The following is a 10,685-nucleotide window of genomic DNA, read 5'->3' as shown; positions in this document are numbered from 1 at the left end:
TTGGCTGGGGGCCAAAAATTTCTAAAACAGTAATTAGTAGCGAGTATATTGGGTATAACGAACCCCTGTATATGCATAGATAGTTTTGGTTCACATTTGAGAAAAATCGACTAGCTGCCATATGAACTGGCAAGAACTGTTTATCACAATACTTCTGATTCATTAAAATAATGCGAGGGGCCAAAGCCTATCTCAAACTGTTATTTATTCGGATGATAACGACATAACCCCTGGATTTGGGGTTCGCCTGCAATGAATTTGCGCCACAATATCCAATGAAAACAGAATTGAGACTGTTCCTCGTGACGCTCGTTACATTTATTGGATATAAATGCATATTGGCAAAATGGTGTCCATGCCATAAAGGGTAGGAACCAACTGGTGGCAGGGATTACTACGAGGCTGAGGCCGCTAACTAATGCACAGCGCCGCAAAACTCCTGGATAATTTAGGTGGCACACAGTTTGTCGTCGAAAAAGCAATATACTGTCTGGTGTAAATTGATTAAAATGGTATATATGAGAAGAACTCGGCGGCTATGATTCCTCGAGTCAGTTCCATAATTCTTTTAGCTACTTGCATTGCTAATTACTGATTTATACTGAATTTGCTATTATTTCATCCTCTCCTATATATCTCAATATTGAAAAAATCTCTTTTAAAATGACAGAAGACAAGGCTTCAAGCCAGCTGCAATCACAGCAAGGCGGACTGCTGGATAAAATCGATGAGCTGAGGAATATCGGCGTTGGGGGCATTGTCGAGCTGCCTCAGTTGATTGTATGCGGCAGCCAGTCAAGCGGGAAAAGCTCTGTCCTTGAGGCCATCTCGCGTGTACAATTCCCAGCAAAGGGTAGTGTATGCACGCGTTTCGCAACAGAAGTCGTTCTCCGCCGGAGCCCTACACCCAATATCAAAATATCTATTGAACCGGGTCCGTCCAGACAAAGTAAACAGGAACGCGATAGACTTCGCGACTTTCGACCTGGGGCTTTTCATGATGGAAAGGACCTACCACCACTCATCGAAAAAGCCAAAGAGTGTATGGGTATTGATGAGGCAGATCACATGGGATTTAGTGATGATGTTCTCCGAGTCGAAATCTCTGGGCCGGATAAACCAGAATTGACACTGGTAGATCTACCTGGCCTATACAGTTCTACCAGCCAAGATCAAAGTAAAGAAGGAATTTCTATGGTTCGCTCGCTCACCGAGAGATATATGAGAAATTCGCGAAGCATTATCTTGGCAGTAATAAGCGCCAAAATGGACTATCATCTGCAGGAGATTTTGGACCTAGCAGAAAAATTCGACCCTGGCCGAGAGAGGACGCTGGCAATCATTACGAAGCCAGATTCACTAGAGGAACGCTCGGAAGATGAAGATATCTACCTGCAGTTTATGCAGAATAAGAAGGTACACCTCAAACAAGGATGGCATGCCTTGCACAACCGATCACACAAGACACGGGGTACCTCTGATGATGCTCGTGATAGGTTAGAGAAGGAATTTTTTGAGCGAGGACGCTGGGCTAGTATCTCTCGTAGCTTTGTGGGGATTGATAGTCTCCGCCATCGGTTAAGTCATATATTGCTCAATCATATTGAGGAGAATCTACCACAAATGCTGAGCGAGATCGAGGAGAAAATTAATGAACGGAAACAAGAACTGTCAAAACTTGGAGAATCTCGTTCAAATATTCGACAGCAGAAGGGCTTTCTTCATAATATTAGCAGAACTTTCGACCACATCACTGCCGATGCATTATTGGGAAGATATACTGATCCATTCTTTGGAGATGAAATGGAGTATTCACGACTTCGAGCTGTAATCCGTGAATTGAATGAGCAATTTGTAGATGCGATGAGCATCGGTGGCTCTCGCCGGATAATCGTCAACAAGGGTGAAAAAGAAAGGATAGAATTGGATCGTGACAATGCCAGATACAATGGATATCTCAAGGACTGGTCTGCAAACTATATATCTCGCGATGATCTTGAAATCGAGGTTGCAGAAAGTGCGCGCATGAATCGAGGCATTGAGCTTCCTGGTACTGCTAACCAACATCAAGTTGGACGGCTGTTTCGCGATCAGTCGAATCCATGGGAAGAACTGGCTCGAACACATATTACGGAAGCCTGGGGTGCTGTGAAATGTTTTGTAATGCTCGTCCTGCAGCATCTTACAGATAAACACACATGTTCCCTCATCTTCGTCAAAGTACTCGAACCCAAGTTGGAAACCATGAAGAACGCCGTGTTGGATAAGCTTGAAGAGCTAACTTCTCATATCAAACGTGGGCATCCACTGCCTGTGGGCAGGGAATTTCTTATACGACTCCAAAAGGCAAGAAGTATTCGCGAGTCACCGCAACTTTACGAACAACTGAAGGCAGCGGGTGTACAGGAGGATCAGAGATTAGTTTTTGATCAAACTAGTCTCAAGAAAGTATGTTCTCAGGTGCAAACTTCTGGCGATGAGTTTGCTGCGACAGATATAATCGACCAGATGGTAGCGTATTATGATGTAAGTACAGTGTCTTCTCCACAGTGATCAAATCGGTGGCCCTCCAATAACTAGCGTGACTAGACCGCCATTGTAACCTTTGTCGACAACGTTGTAACTCTTGGAATTGAGAATTGTCTTCTCAATCCATTAAAGAGTATATTCACTGGGCAGACCATCAACGAGATGGACGATTCCGAGGTTCAAGCCCTCGCCGCCGAACCAATATTTGTCCAGAAGGAGCGTGAACATTTGTCTCGCGAGCTTGAGAAATTGGATATTGGACGAAGAACACTGGCCCCCTTCGCCAGGACGGCGCGGTCACATCCTCTTCGACCTGCCTTTGGTATGTTATCAACTTTAGACTTTCTTCTAGCAGTTCTGTCGGATTTGCTAAGTATGATGCCGTTACAGATAAGAACGGATCGGACTTTCTTCCCTCTTCTGGAGGCCAGAGCCCCTTCCAACCACCTGTCAATGGAAAGCCATCAGAAACAGGTGGTAGTGCAGGGACCAAAGGATTATTCAACCAGCAGAATGGCACTCCGGTGAAATCGAACGAGAAAACCCCTCCTTCAACCCTCTTCTCTAGGTCATATGGCAGCCCGAATCCATCAGACACCAACGGTATTTTCTCTTTCAATATCAAACCGGTGGGCACCAGTGAACCTGTTCCTTTTTTCGGAAATGGCATATGTACGTTGCGTCAATCGAAACTATCATCTATATGGACATTGGAATTATTGACTCATGATGTTAACAGACCCACCACCAACAAGAACCTCGACCGTGACTTCGGATCTGTAAACCGCGGCACACGCGCTTATTATTCCTTTGAACATACCGGATATGATGATGCTCTACCGCTAAAACAACGTCGTCCGTTTGTCAGCATGTATTGTATGCCTGAGGTTCTCGTCATGTACAGACCAAGGTTTGTTTTTGTGTTGTTTGTTAATTTTCTTCATTTTCTGTTTTCACTCCGTCAACTCAGTGACATCTGTTGGTATCTAAATCTATATTTTTGATGCATCTACACCCCGATTTATCCCCGAAACCCCCTATTTATCCAAGTTATTCAAGGGATAGTCCAGCAAAGAATTACTTTGTGAGGCTAGATCTGGTAGAAATCAATAGTTCTCTATTTACTACATATACCACTCAACAGCCAAGTCCAATGAGTATGCAATACTAGATGCAATTTTGCGTATACACAACACAGTATATGTACAATTGCCTTGCCTTTCTCGTGTGTCCAAGTTCCAAAACCAAGTCTACCAAAAAGACAAAAAAAGAAATGCAAGAATCAAAGCAGGAGAACGAAGAAGTAATATATGTTCAAGAAAAATCAGGTCAAATCAGGCGAATCTTGCACTCAAACTCGCAAATGCATCGGGGCTATGGCGCCCATTTTGAAAACCATTGATATCTACACTTCCCTTGCTCATGTGAGAAATTGGCATGAAATTGTTTCTTGTTGACGGCGGAGGTGCTGTTTGCTTTGGTCCTAGGCCAATACCTAGACCAGCAGCAGATTGCGCAGCGGTGGCAGGGACTGCAGTGGCTGGAAAGGGATTGTTTGAGACCTGTTGTTGTGCAGGGTTGAAAAAGGGGTTGTTGGTGGCAGCATCAGGAGGGTTGGGTGACATCATTTCAGGCATGGTTGCACTGCGCTGGGGTGTAGGCATGTTGTTGTATGGGGAGTGTAACTGCATAGTTTGCGGTGTGGATCCCGAATTAGTCAATAGTGATGGCGCAGGACTAGTGGTTTGATATGGATTTGTAGGGGGTGTTTGCTGTGCCTGGGCTTGTTCGGGGATTGTTGACATTGTGGATGCGGGTGTCGCGAGATTGTACAAAGCCAGAATGCTATTTTTGTCCATTCTTGAAGACTGCGGCACGGCTTGCTGCATTTGATACGGATTTTGTGATGAGGGGTAAAACTGTTGCGACTGCGACTGCACCTGTTGTTGTTGTTGTTGTTGTTGCGGGCTAAAGGTAGGATTGTTGGGTGTATTAAAGGGATTGTACGCCGCCTGAGGGGATTCAAAGTAATGCTGTTGTTGCTGCTGCTGTGGTATCATCGATGCAGACGGGTACACAGGCATGGTGTTGGCGTGGCGAGGAGCAAATCCTTGAAACGAAGGAGGCTGGATTTGTTGCGCACCAGTTGATTGCGCTGAGAGTGATCCAAAGAATGGATTGCCCGGTGATAAGCTTTGAGTAGGCTGGATGGGGGTGGACTGCGCCGAATTACTGAAGTATGGATTTGCGGTTTGAGCCAGAGACGTTGTTTGGAAGAATGGATTATAATTCAACGGTTGCGGAGAGTTTGTATATGATTGTGAGGTTTGGAGCTGGGGTAGTGTCGTCTGAGCCGGCATGTGTTGGCTTGGATAGCCACCAGTGGTATGAGGGAAAAGAGGTTGATTGACCGACAAATTCTGGAAAGAGTTCTCAAGTCCTGTAGCTGGCGCTGGTTGTGGATTAGGGGCATCGAACGGATTGTAAGACTTGGTAGGCGCAGGATCGGGCTGATTTATATGCGCACCGGTCGAGCTTGACACGGTTGTAGTTATGCTCCATGGATCATCAGCAGCTGCTGATTTGGGATTGCGACTTGAGCTTGGTTCAGGAGTTGGCAAGCTGGCGCTGGTTGATGGCTTTGAAGGAACTGAAGGAGCTGAACCCGTGTTCTGAAGTCCTCCTTCACCTAGACGCATCAATGTTTCAACTGTACGTTCAAGATCACCGAGGTGACCTTTCAAAACCGAGGCGTTCCGCTTGTCATTCGGGAAGCCCATCTCTCTGAGAGTCCTCAATTTTGTGTCCACCGAATTGTCATACTCCCCGACATTGGCACCGAACACCCGTGACTGTTTGTTCAGTGATGCTGAAAAGGAGCCAACGGCACCCGTGGTAGGCGACGAAGGCGAAGTTGTTCGTTCCAAGCGGCTCGTTGAGGACACCGAACGCAGCCCGAAGCCAAATTTCCGCCCAGTCTTCTGAGGAAGAGAAGGCGATGATTGAGCAATGGGGGACGGGGCTTCTTCAAACGACCGCTGCGTATGATATCCGGAATCGTCTCTACTCGGCGGTTTTGGTTTCCCATCTTCCAGGATACGGTGTTCGTACTTTTGTCGGATAAATCGTTCCATTGCGGAGTCCGCCTCATCTGCATCTATAGGGATGGCGGGCTTGATATTTTTGGGATTGTATTCCTTGTTGACAAATGTGTTGCCTTTTCGTTTCATATTCTATTTGGCGTGTGAGCACTTGAGACGATCGATGCCGCTTAGATGCACAACGTACCTCGACCTGATCTGATGTCCAGCTATCCATACTCAAGGATTTGACCTTGGAGATATGTGTGCCCATTTTCCGATGCAGCGACCCGCACCGCATGCAGAGGAAAACTCCCAGCTATTTAGTCCATTAGCATATTTGAAGCGAGCGAGTGGGCGAGCGACGGGGTTGGCGGTGCTTGGATCCAAACTTACACTCCAGCTAGCCCATCCTACAAAAAGTCAAGATATTAGCCGGCGAAGATAGACATAGACACAATCACGCGACATGGCCTACCTGGATTTCTCGCCTGGCAATCCGCACATCGGTCGTTGCCAGGGACAGAGCGGATCAGCTCTTGCAAGGCCCTCTCATTTCGCGCCTGCTGACGCTTATTCACTACCGACGACATGGCGGATCAGACGGCGGCAATTCGATGCACCGAGTGGCGTGAAAGAGAGGAGGCCGATGGGCAGGCCGTAGGTTGCACTTGTTGTTGATGTCTGACACGGTAACGTTCACATAGAACAGACACGCACGACGGGAGGCGATTATTCAGCGCCAGCAGAAGCAAGCATTCTGAACACACGAAGCAGAAACAAATTTGCAAAACCAGGTAATATAATTAAAACAGAAATTCGCAGAGAAACCGGCAATGAGCACAGTGCACACAATAATGTAGCAAGCAGGAGGATGCTTGGGGTGGTGGGCTCAAGCGGGCCTGATAGTACCAATTATTAACTGATTGATTGATTGCCGCCCCTCAGGGGCAGTTCTTCATTCTCCACGCGGTGTTGCGCTGGCCAGGCGATCCTATACAAGCAGCATTATTACGCTTAATATAATACTAATATATCATCTTTATTTCTGCCAGTTCGCCATTGCTCATTTTCTCTGCTGGCAACGATTGCCGTCAGAAAGAACTCGATGCAAGCGGCCAGTATCTTTATTGCATGCAGAACAGGCCAGCTATTTCCGGCCCTTCCTTTGGAGATATTTACGGCTAATTACCTGCTTCTCGTAGCAAACAATCGAAGAATACTATAGTACCAGCACACTACACCTTGTCGATATCGTAAATAGTATATGTATAAAGATATGTCGGAGCAATTGGAGGACTCGCCCAGCCACAGCAAATCCAAAGAAAATGCCGGCTCGGTGAGAGAAACAGTTGCCCCAAGAAGGGTTTCATTCTGGTTCGCCAATATGACCTGCCATCCCGTAGAAATGCTCTCCGTCTATTCTCGATAGAACAGGGAATCGGAAACTGGAGGTTGATTATGCGTTCGTAGGTAAATAAATGTGTGAGGAATGGAAAAAGAAGCGGGCGGAGTTTGCGCCTATAAGTTCTCTTTCGGCAGTGGGTCTGGGTCACGTGATGAACGGGTAGTCGTTCTGTTTTTTTCTGCGTTGTTTTTCACTGCTTCTCTTCACTTCACCTCATCTCTCACTCAACTTTGTTTCCAAGCTTTCCATGCTTATTGTTTTGGGCATTATTCAGAGCAATGCTCCAGCTGAACTGCGATCGAGTCCATGTTAATGAAGCAGGTCTCATCGCAACCACGAATACAAACAAATAAGAAAGGATGAGAGAATAAAAGAGAGAGAAGAAGATCGAGCCACCAAGTCTACGTCTATGGTCTCCCATGCCATGGAGGTTCCAACTTTTATATCGTTCGTTCGGTGGCAGAGCAAACCCAAAACAGTTTTTAGCAGGACTGCGTCTACTCCACCCTGTTGTTTCGCTATACATCGTACAGCAGGACTATTAACATGACGGACATTATGACTGATAATAATGATAGTGTAACAATTAATTTAGTAATTATCATGCTTGCTCAGTAATGTAAGCCTACTTAGACAGAAATATAGTACAACAAACTACCACACTGCTATATAGACCCCTGCTCTGGATAGATCAGATTAAAGTAAACCCCAAACAGTCGCTGCGTGTTCATCGATGCATCGAATCCAGACCCCGCGTCCATGCCCACCTGCAGCTCATCCTTAAGACTTCGGTACACATCTAGAACAAGTCAGCAAGCTCTCTCATTCTACCAAGCAAGGCGACGCACCTGGTCCATGAGTACGCCGAATACGCAGTATCCCATCAACGAGACTTCTCAACAGCGAGTCGGAAATGCGGTAGCTTCCGTCGCGATACTTCCCAGTTTTAGTCTGCTTATATTTCCAGTGAGAAACAAGCGTGATATGGGTGTATGCTTCCTCGAGCTGCTCCAAAGATTCACTCGTCTTCTCCCATTGTCCCCGGCGGCCTTCGGTTTCTGCCATTTTGTAGTTGTCCCAAAGCGACATCTGGGTCTGGCTGACCACAATGACGAGCAGAATGGAGATACAGTAAATGTGGCCCCATTCGCGTTCGTCTACCTTTTTGCTGGACTTAATCAACTCGTCGAGCTTAGTCATGACTTTTGAGACGATTTTTTCGTAGAAAGCCAGCAGAATTCCCTTTACACACCTGTTGATTGGTCGAGAGGAGTTCGAGATACTAGATCTCGAGACGTTGGGTCTCCTGAGATCTGAGAAGGCTAGGCTGTCAAAAATAGCCTGCAAGGCATCCGGCGGCACAGTGATTGAAATGGACAGCATCGTCGCCAGTAGGGTGAGCATCCAGGTATGTGCAAGAGTCTCATCGATATCATGATACCTAGAGTCCCGCTGCTGCCAGCATGTCGCGGAGTATTCCCAAATTTTCTCGAGCAGGTCTCGCATCCACCTGTCTCGACGTTCTTGGAAGCAGAAGTTTCGCCACTCTCTCATGCTTCTCGGATCCGTCACTGTTTTCTTCAGCCACTTGATTAACAAGCTGTTGACTTCCGATTCTGAGCTATATAACGGATAGATGAACAGGGCGTGGGAACGGTGATGTGACCGATGGCCCTCTCTACTTGAGAAAACGGCATATGAATAATCCGACTCATCAGTCGAGGGGATGAACTCGCGGCCCAAAAATCCATCGAATTGGGGTCCAAACCCAAAACTTAGTGGTAATCGAAATATCATAGAACTAACATCGTGATGCGTGTTCTGTGTCATGTAGTTTTCAAAAGCAGGGCGACGCAAGCGATCTGCAAGCATTGCTACACACAAGATATGTATTAGCAGACTAGCCCAGATATTACAATTCTATGGAGGCTTACGTGGTACTAATGCATCTCCTAGTGACCTCATACTGCGGAAGCATCCCTTCCACTTGCGGCCATGGGTCTCGGCGCATCTGAGGCATGGATCCCCATCTGAGCACTTCATTGATGCTTAGTCAAGGTGGATTCTACAATCATATATGATTTTCAAGTCTTACCCTTTCTCGTAGAATTCGGCATCTCAAGCAAGCGCCGAGGTGGCGGACCAGACGAGCATTGTTCACTGCCGCTGGGGTAAGATTCATTCCTGGTTGGCGGCCGCCTTTGGGTTTTTCGCCATGATTATCCTGAGTTGTAGGACTGGAGCCAGATGAAGAGTAAAAGCCATGCTGTTGACTGGCTGAAGAGGCGGCTGGTTCGCCAAAGCCATAAGGAGGTCCAGTGGGCGGGAAGGCTTGGTTTTGTTGGTCCATATATCCTTGGTAGGGTTCCGGGAGGAAAGCCGCTGGGTAGTATTCTATTTGGGTATCATGTCGACGTCTTTTTGAGGCCAGAGCATTCCATGGTATCTCTCGGCTTTCCATCAAGTCAACTGCCCTGCGGCGCTCGCGGAGGTCCTGCTGCTGCTCTGTAGTAGATCGGGCCAGGATCGGCTCTGAATTAACAGATCCAAGACCTGGAGATACGCCTTGTGCTTGCATGCAGTCTAAAAAGAAGTGGGTTAATTCGAGTCAGCATGGTTATGATGGGGATACTATATCGACATTACCTTGATCAGGGTTAGGGGATAGTCCATAATACGCTTCAAGTCCAGCATCACGAGAAGTGGCAGAAGTATAGGCGTGAAATCCCTGATTTAAGTCGTAATCACCCACAGTCACCATGTTTGCGTAGTCTGGACGACCTCGATGGTAGCCGTACATTGTGTAGTAGGTATCTGAGATACTCTCTTCGGCCTGTTTATAACCCATTTTTATATCTGACGAAGACCGGTTGGGCACTGACAAGTTTGAACACAGCCAGCAGCGGCAGGGGGACAGGGCACTTTGAATGATGGGCGAAGACACTTGTATTCAACGTTTAGACCTCTAGTACATACATCAAGGCAAAGCGGATCCACCACCACAAATTAGCTTTTTGCCTCACTGACGATTGCCCACTCATCGCCCTAGTCTGTGGGGACGAATCACTTCTTATCGATCCTGTGATCAAGAGTGTGATCGCGATGCAATTGGTGGCATCAAGCGGATGGATCGGTTGCTCGCTAGCAATCCACCAGGGCAAAGAACTGCAAAGCGGGCGAACACGTTAGCTCTGGCCGGATAAATGAGCAGAGCAGAAGATAAAAGTATGTAAAATAATCATACCCAAGGCAGACTGGCCCATACCCAGGCACCCCCCTTCCACGCAATTAGTGTACTCGAAAACCCTCATCATGCAATCAACCCAGTGCCCTCTACGAGTCAGTCAATACTAAGCTCGCGTTCTTTGTTCTCGCTCATGGCATCAGCCATATGGGCCATCTCGCCGTGCTCCTGTCAGAAATTACCCGGCCACGCATTCTGCAGCCAAAAAATGAGGCGTGGCGGAGCGTTGGGCATGCGCCTGATGATTTGGCACGGATTAAGCCCTGGGGATAAGCAGGGCAAAAGCGGGCGTCACAGCCACGCTAAGCGAATCAGGGAGGGAACGAGGGAAGTGTATTCGAATGGACTGGTGCCTGGAGAAGCTGCATATCCTCCAGCGTCATCCTGCGATACCAGTTGGGCCGAGCCTCACCAGGGGTGCGGG

The 10,685-nt window shown here is 47.3% G+C and overlaps 3 protein-coding genes across 3 annotated transcripts; 1 reads left to right on the top strand and 2 right to left on the bottom strand.

Moving 5' to 3' along the window:
- Positions 1-663: 663 nt before the first annotated feature.
- On the top strand, positions 664-3,312 carry BGW36DRAFT_425105 (P-loop containing nucleoside triphosphate hydrolase protein; the record flags this gene model as incomplete). Its single annotated transcript, XM_046220068.1, has 4 exons — positions 664-2,526; positions 2,590-2,851; positions 2,920-3,201; positions 3,269-3,312. The coding sequence occupies 4 exons, from the start codon at positions 664-666 to the stop codon at positions 3,310-3,312; spliced, it is 2,451 nt and encodes an 816-aa protein (XP_046073981.1).
- A 551-nt stretch (positions 3,313-3,863) lies between these two features.
- BGW36DRAFT_395400 (uncharacterized protein) lies at positions 3,864-6,202 on the bottom strand (the record flags this gene model as incomplete). Its single annotated transcript, XM_046218037.1, has 4 exons — positions 3,864-5,762; positions 5,818-5,928; positions 6,006-6,022; positions 6,088-6,202. 4 exons carry the CDS (start codon positions 6,200-6,202, stop codon positions 3,864-3,866), a joined length of 2,142 nt encoding a protein of 713 aa, XP_046073980.1.
- A 1,480-nt stretch (positions 6,203-7,682) lies between these two features.
- BGW36DRAFT_356936 (uncharacterized protein) lies at positions 7,683-9,817 on the bottom strand (the record flags this gene model as incomplete). Its single annotated transcript, XM_046213830.1, has 5 exons — positions 7,683-7,816; positions 7,866-8,891; positions 8,952-9,054; positions 9,113-9,600; positions 9,664-9,817. The coding sequence occupies 5 exons, from the start codon at positions 9,815-9,817 to the stop codon at positions 7,683-7,685; spliced, it is 1,905 nt and encodes a 634-aa protein (XP_046073979.1).
- Positions 9,818-10,685: the final 868 nt, after the last annotated feature.

The sequence above is a fragment of the Talaromyces proteolyticus genome (genome assembly GCF_021365285.1).
Source record: "Talaromyces proteolyticus strain PMI_201 chromosome Unknown BGW36scaffold_4, whole genome shotgun sequence".
NCBI classification, from domain to species: domain Eukaryota; kingdom Fungi; phylum Ascomycota; class Eurotiomycetes; order Eurotiales; family Trichocomaceae; genus Talaromyces; species Talaromyces proteolyticus.
This window is presented reverse-complemented; position numbering and strand designations above follow the sequence as displayed.